The sequence below is a fragment of the Panulirus ornatus genome, chromosome 2 (genome assembly GCF_036320965.1).
Source record: "Panulirus ornatus isolate Po-2019 chromosome 2, ASM3632096v1, whole genome shotgun sequence".
In the NCBI taxonomy this organism is placed as follows: Eukaryota; Metazoa; Arthropoda; class Malacostraca; order Decapoda; family Palinuridae; genus Panulirus; species Panulirus ornatus.
In genome coordinates, this window is record NC_092225.1 from 90270023 (window position 1) to 90295696 (window position 25674).

Sequence of the window (25674 nt, forward strand, 5' to 3'; positions counted from 1 at the left end):
CACTCCTTTTAGTTGCCTTCTACAACATGCAGGGAATACAAGGGCAGTATTCTTTATCCCCTATAAGCAGGGATTATAATCATTATTATCATTATCATTATTACCATCATTATTATCATTATCATTATCACTAGTTATCATTATAATTATTGCAGTCTGAAGGCTGTGCTACAATCAGCAGCAGGAAAAGGATAGACTTTTAAGGAGTGAGAAGACTGACGAGATTTCACTTAAATAATACAACCTCCCTGAAAGTGGTTTTTCCCTTGCAGTGTAACCACAAGTAAGCAGTCTAGTATGCCAGATGAGATACTAAAAAAGATAAATAAACCTGAACTAATCATTGTAAGGTCTGTATACTTTAACTTTCATTTCACTGAATGGTAAGAAAAGGGCACAGAATATGGATGCAGTTACAATTATGAATAAGAAAATAATGGAGATCACCACACAAAAGAGAAAAATGAAACAATACTCAATCTATTGAGACATTCTACCTAATCCAAGTAAACCAACAAGAGGAAACAACACAATCACTTTGCTCTTTCCCTAAGATACGTCACTAATCTCAAACAAAGAAGTTAATCAGCAATATCACACCAGAGTTTTAAGGAATTAAATTTCTCATGTGGAAATGGGCGAAAGTGAATTTAGCACAGCACTGTAAGACATCATACGACTTAGTGACATGAACTAATATTCAGACAAAACACAACATAATATGATTAAACCTTAAAGCAGCAGGGCAGGTTCAGAAATTTCATCATCTTGTGATAAAAAAATTTCCTTTATGAACTGATACACTGCAATGCTAAAGTTAAAGAAAATTCATGAAGAAATGTATACACTTTTGTGTTGCTGATGGAGTGATGAGTAAGCTGAAGGAGGATGTGTGGGTGACACACTTAGCACCTCAAAATAAGAGGGAGCATATAAGAGGACTTCTTTCTATTCTTCTCTTGAACTTTGTTTTACACTCTAATCTTACTCCTTCCAAAGGCAAAGCACTGGTGGTAAATTACATGAATATATCTAGAAATATCACACTATGCACACTAAAAAGTAAGTGGGAGAAGGGGTTGTGGCTCATACATCTGGGGAGATCCTTCCTCACTACGATATAAGATGGAAGAGCATGGAGGTCCAGTTTATTTTAATCACACTCTACCCCAATTTCTTACACAGGTATAAAGCCAGTGCTGAATAACATGAACACATGGAGAAAAATCATACAGCACTTATCAAAAGATACACTACACACTTTACATCAAATTCTTGACAAATGAGTGGGTTATGTTCCTGGAAAAATGCACTCTGGGCAAAACAGCATTGTGCAAACTTAACACATTATGGGCCAAATACGAATAGAAGAATGTGGCTATAAACAAACTATGCAGATTTTTCTTTCAGACTTGATCACAATGATCCCAATTTCTAGCATTGGCACCAGTAACAGAAGAAAGGCAGAAATTGCTTATATTCACTTTCTAGCTGTCATGGGTCATGCACTGAAACCAAAACTCCCTATCCACAACCAGGCCCCAGGGACCTTTCTATATTTTGCCCTGGATGCTTCACATACCCTGGTTCAGTCTAATGTATTTTCTTAATAAAAATCTGAAAGTGAATATATATACACTACATGGAAATGAACTAAACAAATAATAAAACAAGAAAACATTAACATAAAATGCAGGTTCATACAGTACTTGTAAACCAAAATGAAGTAAGTACTGTACATGTTTTATAGTACTCAACAATGAATGACAATGCTGAGGGTGAGTTTTGTGGGTGATGGATTAACTGCCTCAGGCTGGAGGAATATCTACCCCTCAACTGTAGTGGATGCTTAAGGGAGACCACAAGTTGAAGTAGATGCATTAAGAGAGCCAGAACAGCTTGTTTGAGAATATGCAACCATAGGTTTAAAACGGGAAGTGACTTTGTTGTATTGCCAGACTCTGTAAAACTTTAAGGAGCTACCTCAAGACCTTTTTTAAATTTGATACTTCTCTCCACTATTGGCTACATGTCCAACCCATTCTCTGCCAGTACATTTGCCTTGCGAACGATTTCTGACAGTGCTCTTGTTAAAATGTTTAGCAGGTTTGTCCTCTTCATTGTTGTAACTGTTGCCACTGCTGGATGCTATCAGTTACTCAAACTCACAATTGGTCAACTCTTTGTGATAAGACTACAGCAGTTCTTCCACTTCCTCATCTCTCAGTTCTCTAAGAGGCTCCCAACTGATTCCTTTGGCTAGCTTCAGGAAGTCGAAAATTTCTTTGTCAAACATGGAAAATTCCTAAAGCCATTCATGACTCCAGGCCCTCTTGATGACACTAATGCAGTACTCAATGTTTTATGTCATCCAAAATTGGAGCAAAGACTTGGAAGAAGCAATATCTGAAGATTGGGTGGCACACCTATAAGTACTTAAGGTGTAGCATAAGGAATATCTTGTTCACTCCTTAGTCCACTAACTGCAAAACCAAGGTGGTGTTAGAAGACAGAAACATTATCTCAACACTTGGATGAGAAACTGTAAATGGGGATGAGGCATGAACAGGGGTGTTGTACAAAAGAAGCAGGAATCTTAAGTCATGATTGTACTTGGCCCAGTACTCCATAACCTCAGGTACAAAACTGTTGTTAATCCATTCTTTAAATGTCACCCTTGTCTCATATGCCCTCTTGTTAGACTGCCATACTACTTGTGAATATCTCTAGTTTTTTCTTTTCAGAGCACTTAGGTTTTCAGCACAGTAAACCTACAAAAGGAATCACACATGAAACTGCCAGATGCATAAGTGAAACAAAAGAGAATAAGTCTATCACTGAGAGCTATGAACACAAGTGCTACCTTCTGCTCCTTTGAGACATACATGCAGAAACCCATTTTCCTACATAAAAGTCCACTTTCGTTCATGTTGAGTACCTGGTCAAAGGCATAATCTTTTTCTTGTATACACTCAGGGAAGTGGGACCTGAATCTTTCAAATGCCTCAGGATCAGCTGACCCATATTCATCTTAGTACTTGATGTTATGCAGACAAAATCTCTGAGTATAGTTTGCAAACCATCCTTTGCTTACTTGAAATTCACTTGCACTGTTTGGACCTTAACTGTTGATCAACTTTTTCATGTAGGTTAAGAGCTTTCTCCTATATGGCCACAGAGTCAACAACCAAGTCTTTTTTTCACAATCTTATTGACAAACACAAACAAAAACCTCTCCATTTCTTTTATGTTAGGAATTTTCCTAGGCACCTGAGATACTTTTGCACTTATAGATATGAAAGTCTTTAAATTCATGCAGATCTTATCCTTACTGGAATAAATCCTGTCTGAGGTCTACTTGTTCTGGTGATACTCATGGCTAACATATGCTACAATCATATTTGTCTAAAATCATGGTTTTCTCTGCTACTTCATAACCTTCTGGGGTCTCTTCATTCCACCACCAATTGGGAAGGCTTTTCATTTCAGTGCTATTCTGTAGCTGAATGTACAAGGCAAAATAGAGCTAGAAATAGAGAAATGTCCTGGGTGGGAATAAGACTGCAAAACCAGTAAAAGTAGAAGTTGGCAAGAGATGCCACCAATTGTGCAATGCATTAAATGCAACACATTCAGACCCACTGAAAATTAAACCATTTGTCTCCAGGAAATGTGCCAAATGTATTCCAACAAGAATAAACAAACCTGCATTTGGAAAACCTGCACTGGACAAAGATTTAGTATGAATGATACTTAAAGTCAAATTTTTTTTTTTTTTCATACTATTCACCATTTCCCGCGATAGCAAGGTGGCGTTAAGAACAGAGGACTGGGCCTTTTAGGGAATACCCTCACCTGGCCCCCTTCTCTGTTCCTTCTTTTGGAAAATTAAAAAAAAAAAAAGTCAAAATATGCCTGGGAATTTTCTAGCCCTGGACTATCATATATCACCAAAGTCCTCCTTCATCTCAGGATTACATAAACAGAAAGTTTGGCACAGGTATAATACAATTTCTTCCATGAGGCTAAACACGATCCAAGTGCAATGGTGATAGGGATAAAGGTGGAGAGTATAGTGCTGATTTCACCTCCTCCTAACTCCAGATAAAATCACCAAGTCACTAATCTCTTCCCATGTTACTTGTTATATTTCTTCATTTTCCTCCTGAACCGACACCTAGGATGATAAGCATTCTTTCTCATTACTTTAGTCATACAGCAATTTAGATATCTTCTGTAGAGTCACAGTGTCCATGATCTTAAGAGTTTAACAGACATACACCTACAATGGTTATTGTGAGGTACTGAGGAGAACAAAATTTGCACACGTTCCTGCCTGGCAACAGAGAAGGCCTCTGCAGGTTACTAAAGAGTAATAAGTCAGATGGATATTCAAACAAGGCAGCTAAATTTAAAACATCATGTGATGTTGGCTGCCATTCCCAAAATCACACAAGGTTAGCCATCATTCACGGGTTATTGAACTAACTGAATAAACAAAATGAATCGATCATCTTATAAGGCATCAATATAAATGATAACAATTACCCATAAGTATTTCATGCACAATTAAAGCAAACAGCAAGAATATTAGTAATAAGAGTAATAAGTCAGATGGATATTCAAACAAGGCAGTTAAATTTAAAACATCATGTGATGTTGGCTGCCATTCCCAAAATCACACAAGGTTAGCCATCATTCAAGGGTTATTGAACTAACTGAATAAACAAAATGAATTGATCATCTTATAAGGCATCAATATAAATGATAACAATTACCCATAAGTATTTCATGCACAATTAAAGCAAACAGCAAGAATATTAGTATCAACTAAAAAGAAAAACGGCACAAAATGGGTAATTCAAAGTGACAAAAAACAACAGATTGCGAGAAGATGAGAGCTCCATATGCAAAGACAGGATAACAGAAATTAATGAAAATATATGAAATGCTGACAAACAAATAATGGAATCTCAAAGACCATCACAAAGAAAAGAAAGAGAGACAATTATAAAAGAATAGAAAACCACAACGTATAATTATCAGTCTAATTATCATTATAATCATTATTACTACCATATCATTATCATTATTATCATCATCATTATTCATTCCTGGGGACAGAGGAGAAAGAATACTTCCCACGTATTCCCTGCTTGTCGTAAAAGATGACTAAAAGGGGTGGGAGTGGGGGACTGGAAATCCTCCCCTCCAGGTTTTACTTTTCCAAAAGAAGGAACAGAGAAGGGGGGCTATGCGAGGATTTTCTTTCGACGGCTCAGTCCTCTGTTCTAGACACCACCTTGCTAACATGGGAAATGGCAATATGTATGAAAGAAAATATCATCATCACTATATTCTATATATTATTATACTTATCTGCTGTTCTGTTTCCCATGTCAGCAAGGAAACAGACGAAGAATGGCCCAACCACTCATATGCACGTATATATACATAAATGCCCATACGGGCACATATACATATCAACATATAGATACATTTATTTTTTTTATTATACTTTGTCGCTGTCTCCCGCGTTTGCGAGGTAGCGCAAGGAAACAGACGAAAGAAATGGCCCAACCCCCCCATACACATGTATATACATACGTCCACACACGCAAATATACATACCTACACAGCTTTCCATGGTTTACCCCAGACGCTTCACATGCCTTGATTCAATCCACTGACAGCACGTCAACCCCGGTATACCACATTGATCCAATTCACTCTATTCCTTGCCCTCCTTTCACCCTCCTGCATGTTCAGGCCCCGATCACACAAAATCTTTTTCACTCCATCTTTCCACCTCCAATTTGGTCTCCCTCTTCTCCTCGTTCCCTCCACCTCCGACACATATATCCTCTTGGTCAATCTTTCCTCACTCATTCTCTCCATGTGCCCAAACCACTTCAAAACACCCTCTTCTGCTCTCTCAACCACGCTCTTTTATTTCCACACATCTCTCTTACCCTTACGTTACTCACTCGATCAAACCACCTCACACCACACATTGTCCTCAAACATCTCATTTCCAGCACATCCATCCTCCTGCGCACAACTCTATCCATAGCCCACACCTCGCAACCATACAACATTGTTGGAACCACTATTCCTTCAAACATACCCATTTTTGCTTTCCGAGATAATGTTCTCGACTTCCACACATTCTTCAAGGCCCCCAGAATTTTCGCCCCCTCCCCCACCCTATGATCCACTTCCGCTTCCATGGTTCCATCCGCTGCCAGATCCACTCCCAGATATCTAAAACACTTCACTTCCTCCAGTTTTTCTCCATTCAAACTCACCCCCCAATTGACTTGACCCTCAACCCTACTGTACCTAATAACCTTGCTCTTAGTCACATTTACTCTTAACTTTCTTCTTCCACACACTTTACCAAACTCAGTCACCAGCTTCTGCAGTTTCTCACATGAATCAGCCACCAGCGCTGTATCATCAGCGAACAACAACTGACTCACTTCCCAAGCTCTCTCATCCCCAACAGACTTCATACTTGCCCCTCTTTCCAAAACTCTTGCATTTACCTCCCTAACAACCCCATCCATAAACAAATTAAACAACCATGGAGACATCACACACCCCTGCCGCAAACCTACATTCACTGAGAACCAATCACTTTCCTCTCTTCCTACACGTACACATGCCTTACATCCTTGATAAAAACTTTTCACTGCTTCTAACAACTTGCATCCCACACCATATATTCTTAATACCTTCCACAGAGCATCTCTATCAACTCTATCATATGCCTTCTCCAGATCCATAAATGCTACATACAAATCCATTTGCTTTTCTAAGTATTTCTCACATACATTCTTCAAAGCAAACACCTAATCCACACATCCTCTACCACTTCTGAAACCACACTGCTCTTCCCCAATCTGATGCTCTGTACATGCCTTCACCCTCTCAATCAATACCCTCCCATATAATTTACCAGGAATACTCAACAAACTTATACCTCTGTAATTTGAGCACTCACTCTTATCCCCTTTGCCTTTGTACAATGGCACTATGCACGCATTCTGCCAATCCTCAGGCACCTCACCATGAGTCATACATACATTAAATAACCTTACCAACCAGTCAACAATACAGTCACCCCCTTTTTTAATAAATTCCACTGCAATACCATCCAAACCTGCTGCCTTGCCGGCTTTCATATATATATATATATATATATATACATATATATATATATATATATATATATATATATATATATATATATACAGAGGTATAAGTTTGTTGAGTATTCCTGGTAAATTATATGGGAGGGTATTGATTGAGAAGGTGAAGGCATGTACAGAGCATCAGATTGGGGAAGAGCAGTGTGGTTTCAGAAGTGGTAGAGGATGTGTGGATCAGGTGTTTGCTCTGAAGAATGTATGTGAGAAATACTTAGAAAAGCAAATGGATTTGTATGTAGCATTTATGGATCTGGAGAAGGCATATGATAGAGTTGATAGAGATGCTCTGTGGAAGGTATTAAGAATATATGGTGTGGGAGGCAAGTTGTTAGAAGCAGTGAAAAGTTTTTATCGAGGATGTAAGGCATGTGTACGTGTAGGAAGAGAGGAAAGTGATTGGTTCTCAGTGAATGTAGGTTTGCGGCAGGGATGTGTGATGTCTCCATGGTTGTTTAATTTGTTTATGGATGGGGTTGTTAGGGAGGTAAATGCAAGAGTTTTGGAAAGAGGGGCAAGTATGAAGTCTGTTGGGGATGAGAGAGCTTGGGAAGTGAGTCAGTTGTTGTTTGCTGATGATACAGCGCTGGTGGCTGATTCATGTGAGAAACTGCAGAAGCTGGTGACGGAGTTTGGTAAAGTGTGTGGAAGAAGAAAGTTAAGAGTAAATGTGAATAAGAGCAAGGTTATTAGGTACAGTAGGGTTGAGGGTCAAGTCAATTGGGAGGTGAGTTTGAATGGAGAAAAACTGGAGGAAGTGAAGTGTTTTAGATATCTGGGAGTGGATCTGGCAGCGGATGGAACCATGGAAGCGGAAGTGGATCATAGGGTGGGGGAGGGGGCGAAAATTTTGGGAGCCTTGAAAAATGTGTGGAAGTCGAGAACATTATCCCGGAAAGCAAAAATGGGTATGTTTGAAGGAATAGTGGTTCCAACAATGTTGTATGGTTGCGAGGCGTGGGCTATGGATAGAGTTGTGCGCAGGAGGATGGATGTGCTGGAAATGAGATGTTTGAGGACAATGTGTGGTGTGAGGTGGTTTGATCGAGTAAGTAACGTAAGGGTAAGAGAGATGTGTGGAAATAAAAAGAGCGTGGTTGAAAGAGCAGAAGAGGGTGTTTTGAAGTGGTTTGGGCACATGGAGAGAATGAGTGAGGAAAGATTGACCAAGAGGATATATGTGTCGGAGGTGGAGGGAACGAGGAGAAGAGGGAGACCAAATTGGAGGTGGAAAGATGGAGTGAAAAGGATTTTGTGTGATCGGGGCCTGAACATGCAGGAGGGTGAAATGAGGGCAAGAAATAGAGTGAATTGGAGCGATGTGGTATACAGGGGTTGACGTGCTGTCAGTGGATTGAATCAAGGCATGTGAAGCGTCCGGGGTAAACATGGAAAGCTGTGTAGGTATGTATATTTGCGTGTGTGGACGTGTGTATGTACATGTGTATGGGGGGGGGGTTGGGCCATTTCTTTCGCCTGTTTCCTTGCGCTACCTCGCAAACGCGGGAGACAGCGACAAAGTATAAAAAAAAAAAAAAAAAAAAAAATATATATACATATATATATATATATATATATATATATATATATATATATTTATCCCTGGGGATAGGGGAGAAAGAATACTTCCCACGTATTCCCTGCGTGTCGTAGAAGGCGACTAAAAGGGGAGGGAGCGGGGGGCTGGAAATCCTCCCCTCTCAATTTTTTTAATTTTCCAAAAGAAGGAACAGAGAAGGGGGCCAGGTGAGGATATTCCCTCAGTGGCCCAGTTCTCTGTTCTTAACGCTACCTCGCTAACGTGGGAAATGGCGAATAGTTTGAAAAAAAAAAAAAAAAAAAAAAATATATATATATATATATATATATATATATATATATATACAGAGACACATACATATTGAGCCAGGGCATGTGAAGCGTCTGGGGTAAACCATGGAAAGTTTTGTCGAGCCTGGATGTGGAAAGGGAGCTGTGGTTTCGGTGCATTACACATGACAGCTAGAGACTGAGTGTGAACGAATGTGGCCTTTGTTGTCTTTTCCTAGCGATACCTCACATGTATACGGGGGAGGGGGGTGCCATTTCATGTGTGGCAGGGTGGCGACAGGAATGGATGGAGGCAGCATGTATGAATATGTACATGTGTAAATATGTATATGTCTGTGTATGTATATGTATGTAAACGTTGAAATGTATAGGTATGTATATGTGCGTCTCTGGGTGTTTATGCATATACATGTATAAGTGGGTGGGTTGGGCCATTCTCTCATCTGTTTCCTTGCGCTACCTCGCTAACGCGGGAAACAGCGACAAAGTATAATAAATAAAAAATAAACATACATATACATACACATGTATATATTCATACTCGCTGTCCTTATCCATTCCCATCGCTACCCAGCCACACACGAAAAAGTCACCCCTTCAAGCGAGATCACACCAGGAAAAAAAAAAAGCCACATTTGCTCACACTCAGTCTCTAGCTGTCATGTGTAATGCACGGAAACAACAGCTCCCTTTCCACATCCAGGCCCCACAGACCTTTCCATTGGAGATGGAAGGGTGGAGTGAAAAAGATTTTGAGCAATTGGATCCTGAACATGCAGGAGGGGGAAGGGTGCTTGGGATTGAGTGAATTTGAATAATGAGGTATACTTGGGTTGACGTGCTGTCATGTACTGAACCAGGGCATTTGAAATGTCCACGGAAAATCATGGAAAGGTCTATGGAGCCTGGTCGTGGATAGAAAGCTGTGGTTTCGGTGCATAATGCATTAAACCTAGAGAACGGGTGTGAGAAGGTGCCACATATCTTCACCTGTTCCTGGCGCTACCTCACTAACGCAGGAAATGGCAATCAGGTATGAAAAAAACTATGTAAAGGTGTTGCTGGCCTTCACCTACAAGAGTCAAACAATGAGTGAAAAGTTGATGCTGGTGAGGCTTTATATCTTTGACAGTATAATCTCATCAAAGAACTCACTCGAAAGGGATCCACACACCCTTGCTTCTGAAATTGGTGAATCCTTGAGCTATAGTCCACATCATGGCCAGGCCTTAATTGAAATAAAAAGAGAATTATGAAATGGAAAAGAAAAGACAAGGGAAAGTATTTACAAATTTTGAAGACGTGAAAGACCTGTCTTTTGAAATAAACCAGGTCATATTCATTGGGAAAGACACGAGAAGGTTCAGAGTTCCAGAGCTTCGGCACATAGGGAAAGAAGCAGCTGTCAAAACGGCCCACTCGTGAGTTGCCGATGTCCACACAATGATCATGAAACACAGCAACTTGCCAAGTATTGCATGGTCTAGCTAGAGGAGGGGGCACACAAGCAGCCAGCTCTCATGAGAAAAACCAAAGTAATACCTATAAAAGGGAAAATGAACCAATATTGCAGCGTAGGGCAAGGGGGGTTAAGTCTGGAAGTATTCCCAAGAGAGTTTATAAGTTGGGCTGCTTTCAACTTGACCTCGTCAAGCAAGGATACAGAGCTAGAACCACCCCAAAACATAAAAGCAGTATTCCATAAAAGGACGAATCAATCCCTTACATAAACAGAGCAACTGTTAAAAAGAAAAAAGTTTTGACATCTAAACTGGACACCCATACATATACATATAAGTACATATTCATATTTGCTCGCCTTTATCTATTTCCCAGCACCACTCCGCCCCACAGAAAACAGCATTGCCACCACCTGCAATAGTGAGGTAGTGCCAGGAAACACATGGAGAAAGGCCACATCCGCTCACATCCTCTAGCTGTCATGTATAATGTACAGAAACCACAGCTCCATATCCACATCCAGGCCCCACAGACCTTTCCAAGGTTTACCCCATATGTTTCACATGCCCTGGTTCAGTCCACTGACAGCATGTCAACCCAAGTATACCACATCATTTCAATTCACTCTATTCCTTACACACCTCTCACCCTCTTTATGTTCATGCCCCGATCACTCAAAATCTTTTTCACTCTATCCTTCCACCTTCAATTTGGTCTCCCGCTTCTCCCTGTTCCCTCCACTTCTGACACATATATCCCCTTTGTCAACCTTTCCTCACTCATTCTCTCCACATGTCCAAACCATTTCAACACACCCTCTTCTACTCTCTCATCCACACTCTTTTTATTACCACACATCTCTCATACCCTTTCATTACTTACTTGATCAAACCACCTCATACCACATATTATCCCCAAAGATTTTCTTTCCAACACATCTACCCTCCTCCATACAACCCTATCTATAGCTCATGCCATACAACCACATAACATTGTTTTCCTTGTGGTACCTCGCAGATGCGGGTGTAGCGATGCTGTTTCCTGTGGGAGAGGGTAGCGATAGGAATGGATGAAGGCAAGCAAATGTAAATAAGCACAAGTATATGTATGTATATGTCTGTGTATGTGCATGCGTATGTATGTATATATATATATATATATATATATATATATATATATATATATATATATATATATATATATATATTTTTTTTTTTTTTTTTTTATACTTTGTCGCTGTCTCCCGCGTTTGCGAGGTAGCGCAAGGAAACAGACGAAAGAAATGGCCCAACCCCCCCCCCATACACATGTATATACATACGTCCACACACGAAAATATACATACCTACACAGCTTTCCATGGTTTACCCCAGACGCTTCACATGCCTTGATTCAATCCACTGACAGCACGTCAACCCCGGTATACCACATCGCTCCAATTCACTCTATTCCTTGCCCTCCTTTCACCCTCCTGCATGTTCAGGCCCCGATCACACAAAATCTTTTTCACTCCATCTTTCCATATATGCGTATATGTTGATGTGTATATGTGTGTGTATGACTGTTTATGTATAAATATGTGTATATGAAGGAGAAGTGGGAGACCAAATTTGAGGTGGAAGGATGGAGTGAAAAAGATTTTGAGTAGTCGGGGCCTGAACATACAGGAGGAAGAAAGGCTTACAAGGAATAGAGTGAATTGGAACGATGTGGTGTACCAGGGTTGATGTGCTGTCTATGGATTAAATCAGGGTATGTGAAGCATCTGGGGTAAACAGTGGAAAGGTCTGTGGGTCCTGAATGTGGAAAGGGAGCTGTGGTTTCAGTGCACTATACATGACAGCTAGAGACTGAGTGTGAACAAATGTGGCCTTTTTTGTCTTTTCCAGGCACTAAGTCGCTGGAGGGGGGGGTGATGCCATTTCATGCGTGGCAGGGTGGCACCGGAAATGGATGAAGGCAACAAGCATGAATATGTACATTTGTGTATATGTCTGTGCATGTATATGTATGTATATGTTGAAATGTATATGTATGCATATGTGTGTGTATGGGTGTGTATAAATATATATTTGAATGCAAAGGTGAGTAACGTGACAGTTGAGGGAATAATTGGTATACATGGGGTGTTCAGTGTTGTAAATGGAAATGGTGAAGAACTTGTAGATTTATGTGCTGAAAAAGGACTGGTGATAGGGAATACCTGGCTTAAAAAGCGAGATATACATAAGTATACGTATGTAAGTAGGAGAGATGGCCAGAGAGCGTTATTGGATTACGTGTTAATTGACAGGCGTGCGAAAGAGAGACTTTTGGATGTTAATGTGCTGAGAGGTGCAACTGGAGGGATGTCTGATCATTATCTTGTGGAGGCTAAGGTGAAGATTTGTAGGGGTTTTCAGAAAAGAAGAGAGAATGTTGGGGTGAAAAGGGTGGTGAGAATAAGTGAGCTTGGGAAGGAGACTTGTGTGAGGAAATACCAGGAGAGACTGAGTACAGAATGGAAAAAGGTGAGAACAAAGGAGGTAAGGGGAGTGGGGGAGGAATGGGATGTATTTACGGAAGCAGTGGTGGCTTGCGCAAAAGATGCTTGTGGCATGAGAAGAGTGGGAGGTGGGTCGATTAGAAAGGGTAGTGAGTGGTGGGATGAAGAAGTAAGATTATTAGTGAAAGAGAAGAGAGAGGCATTTGGATGATTTTTGCAGGGAAATAATGCAAATGAGGGAAGATGTAAAAAGAAAGAGACAGGAGGTCAAGAGAAAGGTGCAAGAGGTGAAAAAGAGAGCAAATGAGAGTTGGGGTGAGAGAGTATCATTAAATTTTAGGGAGAATAAAAAGATGTTCTGGAAGGAGGTAAATAAAGTGCGTAAGACAAGAGAGCAAATGGAAACTTCAGTGAAGGGGGCTAATGGGAGGTGATAACAAGTAGTGGTGATGTGAGAAGGAGATGGAGTGAGTATTTTGAAGGTTTGTTGAATGTGTTTGATGATAGAGTGGCAGATATATGGTGTTTTGGTCAAGGTGGTGTGCAAATTGAGTGGGTTAGGGAAAATGATTTGGTAAACAGAGAAGAGGTAGTAAAAGCTTTGCGGAAGATGAAAGCCGGCAAGGCAGCAGGTTTGGATGGTATTGCAGTGGAATTTATTAAAAAAGGGGGTGACTGTATTGTTGACTGGTTGGTAAGGTCATCTAATGTATGTATGATTCATGGTGAGGTGCCTGAGGATTGGCGAAATGCTTGCATAGTGCCATTGTACAAAGGCAAAGGGGATAAAAGTGAGTGCTCAAATTACAGAGGTATAAGTTTGTTGAGTATTCCTGGTAAATTATATGGGAGGGTATTGATTGAGAAGGTGAAGGCATGTACAGAGCATCAGATTGGGGAAGAGCAGTGTGGTTTCAGAAGTGGTAGAGGATGTGTGGATCAGGTGTTTGCTTTGAAGAATGTATGCGAGAAATACTTAGAAAAGCAAATGGATTTGTATGTAGCATTTATGGATCTGGAGAAGGTATATGATAGAGTTGATAGAGAGGCAGTGTGGAAGGTATTAAGAATATATGGTGTGGGAGGCAAGTTATTAGAAGCAGTGAAAAGTTTTTATCGAGGATGTAAGGCATGTGTACGTGTAGGAGAAGAGGAAAGTGATTGGTTCTCAGTGAATGTAGGTTTGCGGCAGGGGTGTGTGACATCTCTATGGTTGTTTAATTTGTTTATGGATGGGGTTGTTGGGGAGGTGAATGCAAGAGTTTTGGAAAGAGGGGCAAGTATGAAGTCTGTTGGGGATGAGAGAGCTTGGGAAGTGAGTCAGTTGTTGTTCGCTGATGATACAGCGCTGGTGGCTGATTCATGTGAGAAACTGCAGAAGCTGGTGACTGAGTTTGGTAAAGTGTGTGAAAGAAGAAAGTTAAGAGTAAATGTGAATAAGAGCAAGGTTATTAGGTACAGTAGGGTTGAGGGTCAAGTCAATTGGGAGGTGAGTTTGAATGGAGAAAAACTGGAGGAAGTAAAGTGTTTTAGATATCTGGGAGTGGATCTGGCAGCGGATGGAACCATGGAAGCGGAAGTAAATCATAGGGTGGGGGAGGGGGCGAAAATCCTGGGAGCCTTGAAGAATGTGTGGAAGTCGAGAACAATATCTCCGAAAGCAAAAATGGGTATGTTTGAAGGAATAGTGGTTCCAACCATGTTGTATGGTTGCGAGGCGTGGGCTATGGATAGAGTTGCGTGCAGGAGGGTGGATGTGCTGGAAATGAGATGCTTGAGGACAATATGTGGTGTGAGGTGGTTTGATCGAGTAAGTAATGTAAGGGTAAGAGAGATGTGTGGAAATAAAAAGAGTGTGGTTGAGAGAGCAGAAGAGGGTGTTTTGAAATGGTTTGGGCACATGGAGAGAATGAGTGAGGAAAGATTGACCAAGAGGATATATGTGTCGGAGGTGGAGGGAACGAGGAGAAGTGGGAGACCTAAATTGGAGGTGGAAAGATGGAGTGAAAAAGATTTTGAGTGATCGGGGCCTGAACATGCAGGAGGATGAAAGGCGGGCAAGGAATAGAGTGAATTGGATCAATGTGGTATACCGGGGTCGACGTGCTGTCAATGGATTGAATCAGGGCATGTGAAGCATCTGGGGTAAACCATGTAAAGTTCTGTGGGGCCTGGATGTGGAAAGGGAGCTGTGATTTCGGGCATTATTGCATGACAGCTGGAGACTGAGTGTGAGCGAATGGGGACTTTGTTGTCTTTTCCTGGCGCTGCCTCGTGCACATGAGGGGGGAGGGGGATGTTATTCCGTGTGTGGCGGGGTGGCGATGGGGGTGAGTAGGGGCAGACAGTGTGCATGTGTGTGTATATATGTGTGTACGTTGGGACGTGTGGGTGTGTATGTTTGCGTGTGTGGACGTGTGTGTGTGTGCATGTGTGTGGGGGTGGGTTGGGCAATTTCTTTCGTCTGTTTCCTTACGCTACCTCGCAGGCACAGGAGACAGCAACAAAAAAAAAAATATTTATATATATATATATATATATATATATATATATATATATAAAAAAAAAAAAAAAAAAAAAAATATATATATATATATTTTTTGCTTTGTCGCTGTCTCCCGCATTTGCGAGGTAGCGCAAGGAAACAGACGAAAGAAATGGCCCACCCCACCCCCATACACATGTATATACATACGCCCACACACGCAAATATACATACCTACACAGCTTTCCATGGTTTACCCCAGACGCTTCACATGCCTTGATTCAATCCACTGACAGCACGTCAACCCCGGTATACCACATCGATCTAATTCACTCTATTCCTTGTCCTCCTTTCACCCTCCTGCATGTTCAGGCCCCGATCACACAAAATCTTTTTCACTCCATCTTTCCACCTCCAATTTGGTCTCCCTCTTCTCCTCATTCCCTCCACCTCTAACACATATATTCTCTTGGTCAATCTTTCCTCACTCATTCTCTCCATGTGCCCGAACCATTTCAAAACACCCTCTTCTGCTCTCTCAACCACGCTCTTTTTATTTCCACACATCTCTCTTACCCTTACGTTACTTACTCGATCAAAGCACCTCACACCACACATTGTCCTCAAACATCTCATTTCCAGCACATCCATCCTCCTGCGCACAACTCTATCCATAGCCCACGCCTCGCAACCATACAACATTGTTGGAACCACTATTCCTTCAAACATACCCATTTTTGCTTTCGGAGATAATGTTCTCGACTTCCACACATTCTTCAAGGCTCCCAGAATTTTCGCCCCCTCCCCCACCCTATGATCCACTTCCGCTTCCATGGTTCCATCCGCTGCCAGATCCACTCCCAGATATCTAAAACACTTCACTTCCTCCAGTTTTTCTCCATTCAAACTCACCTCCCAAATGACTTGACCCTCAACCCTACTGTACCTAATAACCTTGCTCTTATTCACATTTACTCTTAACTTTCTTCTTTCACACACTTTACCAAACTCAGTCACCAGCTTCTGCAGTTTCTCACATGAATCAGCCACCAGCGCTGTATCATCAGCGAACAACAACTGACTCACTTCCCAAGCTCTCTCATCTACAACAGACTTCATACTTGCCCCTCTTTCCAAAACTCTTGCATTCACCTCCCTAACAACCCCATCCATAAACAAATTAAACAACCATGGAGACATCACACACCCCTGCCGCAAACCTACATTCACTGAGAACCAATCACTTTCCTCTCTTCCTACACGTACACATGCCTTACATCCTCGATATATATATATATATATATATATATATATATATATATATATATATATATGCATGTGTATGGGGTGGGTTGGGCCATTTCTCATCTGTTTCTTTGTGCTACCTCGCTGATAAGGGAGCCAGTGATTAAGTACAAAAATTTGATAATTTTATGAGTGGATGGGCCATTCTTCGTCTGTTTCTTTGCTGATGCAGGAAACAGCAAGTAAGTATTATAATAAAAAAAAATTATATATATATATAGATTAGACATATATAGACATATTTTTCTCTTTTTTCATACATATCAGAAGCCAGAAAATGGTGGACTCCTTTGGAGCGTGAAGTTTGACAAGACTCCTACTTTTCATTCAATAATGATGTTACAACCTTGCAAAGGTGACTTTTTAACTTGCTGCGTAACCATCTGCAGATGGAGTCCAGCAATACCTGGGACGATATATCATATGCAAAGCGGTAAATAAAAGGACAGAAATACATCTTTTAACCTAAAAGTATCACCCAAGGTAAGAAGTGAGTAATTACACTGACACAAACATCAGGAATGGAAATATATCACAAAATCACTAAACTAACTATACAAGTATCTGGCAAAAATGGAATGAATATCCACTGCGTTACTCTGTAGGACAAGAAACATGGCCAAAGTGAGCACTGAAACCTTCAAAAAGCTACATGAATGCTGGTTTTGAAAAGAACCAACTAAACATTGGACTGGCAGCTTACTCAAAGAGTTACAGCAGATGACAAGTGCATCATCAACCAAGCACATCATGCACTAGCCCTGCCTTAAGCAAAATAAGTACTCATAAGTAGGCAATTCCCACCACTTCTGACATACATCCTCTAAGTCTGTGTTTCTTCAACCACCCTCTCATTATATCTAAATTACTTCAGTGCACCGCTGGTTAGCCCTCTCAATTTGACTGTACTTACTAATACACCTCTAGGCAAAGATATTCCTTAGAGATCAACCCACCTCACAATACATAACATCCTCAGTTATTTTGTTTCCAATCTTACCAAACTTGCACAATTATCACTATTCTACAGTGTGCATTTTGGGACTGGAAAAAGGGAAGAACGTCTGGCTATTACAGAAAATGATAATGGCTGCAATGTTGTTTAAAACTGTAATGTTGGGAAACTAAAATTTAACAGGTTAACTTATAATCTATCAGATCCAATATCAATTCCCTTGCCAATAATGATACCCATAATCTTGAAAAATCCATAAGATGAAAAATTCTCAGCTCTAAGATTACCAGATTTCAGACATAAGAACGCATATTCAAAGAGCAACTTAAAACGAAATCATAAGTGCTGTACATTCAACAACTTTCACAAAAGTTATACTCTTGTAGATATCGTTTTCCTTTAATCATAGTCCTGTAAATATAAAGTATTAGTCAATATTCCTTGAAAACTTCAGTAACTCTTAACCTTTAAAATATGAGTGGCATCTAACATAAAAGAAATTTAAACTCACCCTTGATCTATGCGGTCCAGAGGGCCAAGCTGCCCCATCACTGGGTGTGGACCTGGTCCATGCATGGGACCATGCATGGGGCCATGCATAGGAGGGCCCCCAGGTGGACCCCCCGGTCCAAATGGTGGACCACCAGGACCAAATGGTCCTCCGGGTCCAGTAAATCCTGGCCCAGGACCCCCAGGACCTGGGAATGGTCCAGGATGACAATTAATCATCTGGGCCTGCTGTTGTCCCAACATTCCCATTGTGCTACTTGGACCATTCATGTGGGGTCCTGTGGGTGTTGGACTACTGTAATTTGAAGAGCAAGGGAATGGCATGGGTGATGGCCCTGGTCCAGCCATGCTGGTAGGTGCCATACTTGTTGGAGGACCTCCACCAGGGGGACCAGGAAAAGGAGAGGGTCCCCCTGGGCCAGGAGTGGAGGCATTTGACGGAGCTGGGGAACCGGGAAATGGAACAGATGGGGGGCCTGAGGTGGGCGGCCCCGAAAAACTGTTGGGAGGCGTGTTGAAGGGTTGCGGGCCACCAGGGCCCGTTGGATAACTGCTGGGATTTGATGCAGGGCCTTGAGGACCAGTTGGTGGACCTGGAGAAGGTCGATTGAGAGTGGGACCAGGAGGGTTAAATGTTGGAGTGGACGGCCCAGAAAAGGTATTTGGTGTGGCAGGGTTAGGGAACCCCGTGGGACCAACAGAGGGGGGACCGTGTGGCTCTGAGGGGGGTCCTGGGGGGCCCTTCCAGCCGAGACTTGCTGGCTCCGCCTCCAGGGTGGCGACGTGACCCTCACGCACACACACCCACACACTCGGCAGCCTGAAAATAAGGACAATTATCAGTAAGGCTGAAAATACTAAAAGTCAAAACAAAAATCTCATTATCTTATCAAGATGGTCAAAAGATTCTTTAAAGTTACCACTGAGGACATTCTAGATGTGCTTAGAAACATATGTACAATCTAAGTAACTAGAATAACTACTAAAAGAAGATAAACACTCAAACTCTTTACTCAATTTTCTGAAGCTGTAGTGTCCCATCTGTGGACATGCTAAAACTGCAAAAGAACTCAAAAAGAAAAGGAAAATTAATCTTTCTTATGCATGAAGACTTACTTTCAATAAATAACTTCTGGGATTAATGCATAACATACTGGATATATTAAAACCCATAATAATGAACAGTGACATAAACCTACCACAAACATTGTCTTTAATGTTACCCCATTTACTAAAATCAAGGATTATATAAGCCAATGAAACTGTTCTTTCTTAAAAAGCTTTCATGAATAATTCAAGCACACCAGACTATACCTAAGTTTCCCTGTTGTGCTGACTATTTGTGTCATTTCCTGAAACCATTTCTGAACTCCTTTACAATCAATCTATATCAGGATCCTTGCTTTCCACTCAAGTACAAAGATAATGCCTACAGATATCACCAAATATCTTATTTCACTGACGAATAACCTCCAACTAGCATGATTAATCAAGTTTATAATGGAGACTAAAAAGCAAGAAACCTGATTCACCTAACTACTGTCCTTGCACATTTACAATAGATGGGTCATGTGAATGCAATCCCTATATCAATGAAGTCTCCTACAAGAATATATCTAATTTTGCTCTACAAGAATATTTCTAATTTCACAACACATCAACAATGCTGATGAGACAAAGGACAAATGAGTGCTACCTCCCCCTTCACACCAACCTGACTTTATTGTAAGTCGTTCCAAAACCATTTTTCCACCTTACCCTTGAACTTTGAACTTTGTTTCACCCAGAGCCAGAACATCCACAATCCTCTCCTCAAACACACTCTCCATCTCTTCCTCCTTTTCATCTTTGTTACATCTAAACACTTTGATATCCTAGCCTGAGCCTTCCCTCATGTGTTCTAACTTTGAGAAACTACATATACAAGAAGGGAGGGTTTTTCCCACCCTTCCCCCTGCTCCTGCCCCTCCTCTTCAACCACTGACACAGTGAAAATTTTGTTAGGTAATTAGTGACTTACATAAGAGTGACAATCAGTATTAGTGCTAAGACAATTATCTGCTACACATAGCCATATCATAGCCAATACGCAAACAACTAACAAGATGCCCAAAGTCATTCTTAGGAGCAGGGAACTGATGATTCAGCATTCCATAACAAATGCTATTCATTTATATTAATGATCGAAACAATAAACCATTACTTATAATAACACAGGTTTATTGTGAATATACCCTTTATCATTACCTTTGCTAATTTGGTTAGGCTAGTCATTGTAAATATCAATGATAATGGTTTCACATGCATACACCTCATCAAAACTGCGTGTAGCAATTGCTATCCTTCGCCACTTACACTAAACAGTAAACAAAAAATGAAGGATTTACATATTCTTACAATCATTCTAACCTCCTTTAGTCCCTTGAAAGGAAAACTAGCTATGTATGTATGTATATTCATTTGCTCGTAAGAAACCATACTCCTCAGACAAACTTAGGTCACTCTCAAACATAGTCACACTCTCCCACTTACAGTACATATCCCATGATGTTATTTCTATAAAGAAGACATCGAACACTCACAACTCAATTGCCCGGCACTTTCTGCACACAGATGCACATACAACACTACAACAGTTTTTGACTATAGGCCTGACCAGTGGACACAGCCAGCTTCCCGAGTATGGCAGGAACCTCAAAAGGATAGAGCAGACTCCTAGGGCAGTAAGTTAGGGGTCTTTTAACTTTATTAGCGATTTACACGTGACCAATGAAACAACCATTCCATTTCACCAGCTTTCTTAAATGCTTTTACAAGTTCAGGATCACATAACTGTATCTGCAAGAGCATATAACCTGTAATTTGTGTCATCAAAGAAAACTCAATTATTGCTGTTAGCTGTTTTATGTTATCAAAAATCAAACATTCATCTCTATTCAATAATGGTCACTGGTCTTATAGCAAACTTCTGTAAGACAGAATTTGACTAACTTTTGTGATTTAATATTAATTTCAAATAAAAAGTCCTAACTTCTCTCAGTTATAATGTGTTCTTACATAACAATACTGCTTTGAGCTTTCCATCACTAGCTTGGCAAGTTTGTAAGTCAACCCCTCCCTATGACCAAATCCTGGATATGCACCTCCCATGAGTTCAAATCTCTATCATCCGAACTGGAATAAAAAATCTACAATCATTAATTCTCCCATCATCACCTCTCTTCAACCTTCCCATTAATTCTCCTATCATCAACTCATTGATCCATCCCTTTCTGTACAACATGATGTTCTAGCCCTTTCTTAGTTCTTTTTTTTTTTTTTTTTATATACTTTGTCGCTGTCTCCCGCGTTTGCGAGGTAGCGCAAGGAAACAGACGAAAGAAATGGCCCAACCCCCCCCCATACACATGTATATACATACGTCCACACACGCAAATATACATACCTACACAGCTTTCCATGGTTTACCCCAGACGCTTCACATGCCTTGATTCAATCCACTGACAGCACGTCAACCCCGGTATACCACATCGCTCCAATTCACTCTATTCCTTGCCCTCCTTTCACCCTCCTGCATGTTCAGGCCCCGATCACACAAAATCTTTTTCACTCCATCTTTCCACCTCCAATTTGGTCTCCCTCTTCTCCTTGCTCCCTCCACCTCCGACACATATATCCTCTTGGTCAATCTTTGCTCACTCATCCTCTCCATGTGCCCAAACCACTTCAAAACACCCTCTTCTGCTCTCTCAACCACGCTCTTTTTATTTCCACACATCTCTCTTACCCTTACGTTACTCACTCGATCAAACCACCTCACACCACACATTGTCCTCAAACATCTCATTTCCAGCACATCCATCCTCCTGAGCACAACTCTATCCATAGCCCACGCCTCGCAACCATACAACATTGTTGGAACCACTATTCCTTCAAACATACCCATTTTTGCTTTCCGAGATAATGTTCTCGACTTCCACACATTCTTCAAGGCCCCCAGAATTTTCGCCCCCTCCCCCACCCTATGATCCACTTCCGCTTCCATGGTTCCATCCGCTGCCAGATCCACTCCCAGATATCTAAAACACTTCACTTCCTCCAGTTTTTCTCCATTCAAACTCACCTCCCAATTGACTTGACGCTCAACCCTACTGTACCTAATAACCTTGCTCTTATTCACATTTACTCTTAACTTTCTTCTTCCACACACTTTACCAAACTCAGTCACCAGCTTCTGCAGTTTCTCACATGAATCAGCCACCAGCGCTGTATCATCAGCGAACAACAACTGACTCACTTCCCAAGCTCTCTCATCCCCAACAGACTTCATACTTGCCCCTCTTTCCAAAACTCTTGCATTTACCTCCCTAACAACCCCATCCATAAACAAATTAAACAACCATGGAGACATCACACACCCCTGCCGCAAACCTACATTCACTGAGAACCAATCACTTTCCTCTCTTCCTACACGTACACATGCCTTACATCCTCGATAAAAACTTTTCACTGCTTCTAACAACTTGCCTCCCACACCATATATTCTTAATACCTTCCACAGAGCATCTCTATCAACTCTATCATATGCCTTCTCCAGATCCATAAATGCTACATACAAATCCATTTGCTTTTCTAAGTATTTCTCACATACATTCTTCAAAGCAAACACCTGATCCACACATCCTCTACCACTTCTGAAACCACACTGCTCTTCCCCAATCTGATGCTCTGTACATGCCTTCACCTTCTCAATCAATACCCTCCCATATAATTTACCAGGAATACTCAACAAACTTATACCTCTGTAATTTGAGCACTCACTCTTATCCCCTTTGCCTTTGTACAATGGCACTATGCACGCATTCCGCCAATCCTCAGGCACCTCACCATGAGTCATACATACATTAAATAACCTTACCAACCAGTCAACAATACAGTCACCCCCTTTTTTAATAAATTCCACTGCAATACCATCCAAACCTGCTGCCTTGCCGGCTTTCATCTTCCGCAAAGCTTTCACTACCTCTTCTCTGTTTACCAAATCATTTTCCCTAACCCTCTCACTTTGCACACCACCTCGACCAAAACACCCTATATCTGCCACTCTATCATCAAACACATTCAACAAACCTTCAAAATACTCACTCCCTCTCCTTCTCACATCACCACTACTTGTTATCACCTCCCCATTTGCGCCCTTCACTGAAGTTCCCATTTGCTCCCTTGTCTTACGCACTTTATTTACCTCCTTCCAGAACATCTTTTTATTCTCCCTAAAATTTAATGATACTCTCTCACCCCAACTCTCATTTGCCCTTTTTTTCACCTCTTGCACCTTTCTCTTGACCTCCTGTCTCTTTCTTTTATACATCTCCCACTCAATTGCATTTTTTCCCTGCAAAAATCGTCCAAATGCCTCTCTCTCCTCTTTCACTAATACTCTTACTTCTTCATCCCACCACTCACTACCCTTTCTAATCAACCCACCTCCCACTCTTCTCATGCCACAAGCATCTTTTGCGCAATCTATCACTGATTCCCTAAATACATCCCATTCCTCCCCCACTCCCCTTACTTCCATTGTTCTCACCTTTTTCCATTCTGTACTCAGTCTCTCCTGGTACTTCCTCACACAGGTCTCCTTCTCAAGCTCACTTACTCTCACCACCCTCTTCACCCCAACATTCACTCTTCTTTTCTGAAAACCCATACAAATCTTCACCTTAGCCTCCACAAGATAATGATCAGACATCCCTCCAGTTGCACCTCTCAGCACATTAACATCCAAAAGTCTCTCTTTCGCACGCCTGTCAATTAACATGTAATCCAATAACGCTCTCTGGCCATCTCTCCTACTTACATAAGTATACTTATGTATATCTCGCTTTTTAAACCAGGTATTCCCAATCATCAGTCCTTTTTCAGCACAGAAATCTACAAGCTCTTCACCATTTCCATTTACAACACTGAACACCCCATGTATACCAATTATTCCCTCAACTGCCACATTACTCACCTTTGCATTCAAATCACCCATCACTATAACCCGGTCTCGTGCATCAAAACCACTAACACACTCATTCAGCTGCTCCCAAAACACTTGCCTCTCTTGATCTTTCTTCTCATGCCCAGGTGCATATGCACCAATAATCACCCACCTCTCTCCATCAACTTTCAGTTTTACCCATATTAATCGAGAATTTACTTTCTTACACTCTATCACATACTCCCACAACTCCTGTTTCAGGAGTATTGCTACTCCTTCCCTTGCTCTTGTCCTCTCACTAACCCCTGACTTTACTCCCCAGACATTCCCAAACCACTCTTCCCCTTTACCCTTGAGCTTCGTTTCACTCAGAGCCAAAACATCCAGGTTCCTTTCCTCAAACATACTACCTATCTCTCCTTTTTTCACATCTTGGTTACATCCACACACATTTAGGCACCCCACTCTGAGCCTTCGAGGAGGATGAGCACTCCCCGCGTGACTCCTTCTTCTGTTTCCCATTTTAGAAAGTTAATACGAGGGGAGGATTTCTGGCCCCCCGCTCCCGTCCCCTCTAGTTCTACAGGCATTAATTTGCCCACTGTTCTCATAAGCTGCCTGCACATGTTCCCAACCTCAAGGCTTGGACCCAAAGTGTATGTTATGTCTGTTGCTTCCCATAGTTTCTATATGGAGATAAACCACCTAAAAACAGACCATTACAATCCTTCTTCCTTCAAAGAGCTAAACTCTGGAGCTCTCTTCATTATTTCATCTTTCCTTCTTCTTATAACTTTCTACCTTTAAATGTCACCTCTACAAACACCTGCAGAGACCTGAACAACTTCATTAATTTTCACATGAATGTCCTCAATATACTGAATCAACAGAAAAGTCTTTCTGAGATAAGAGCATGTGCTTCCATATCTAATCAATTTCATACCAAGGCTGGTGCTAGTATCTGTGAAAAATAAGGTGGTGGCAGGGGAATTGTCACTATTGGGAGCTGAAAGTTAGAGAGTACAGAAACTGTTAGCACTGCTAGTTTCGATAGTGTACCGGTAGTTTCGTTGTCACTGGCTGTGCTTACTTTGGTAAATGGTGTTTTGGTTGTAATACATGGCTGTATGAAAAGTTTGAAACATAAAGTACTTAAACCCAATTCTATAGAGACCATATCTGGCATGGGGAAAAAGAGTGGAAGAGCAATGAAAGGAGAGAAATACTGGGAGAATGCAGGGAATGGTGAATGTTAGGGAGGCATGTACGGACAGAGATAAGAAAGAGATTCTTCTGCCGTGGCCACCCTTTTGATGGGAGTTCCCAGAGGGAACAGACATAAATAGTAAATAGGAAGAGATGAGAGTGATTGGCTCTGAGTGAATGACAGTCTGCGGCAGGGGTGTATGATGTCCCCATAGTTGTTCAATAAGTTTATAGATGGGG

At 41.3% G+C, this 25674-nt stretch overlaps 1 protein-coding gene across 2 annotated transcripts in view; it reads right to left on the reverse strand.

Moving 5' to 3' along the window:
* LOC139758247 (uncharacterized) overlaps window positions 1-19061 on the reverse strand; it is a 29862-nt gene extending 10801 nt beyond the window's left edge. Inside the window, exon 1 of one of the 2 annotated variants that reach the window (XM_071679468.1) lies at window positions 18244-19061. In XM_071679468.1, the coding sequence (XP_071535569.1) occupies window positions 18244-18605 (362 nt within the window). In that variant the 5' untranslated portion in view covers window positions 18606-19061. The remainder of the gene's footprint in view (window positions 1-18243) is intronic. The other variant, XM_071679460.1, reaches the window with a different exon arrangement.
* Window positions 19062-25674: the final 6613 nt, after the last annotated feature.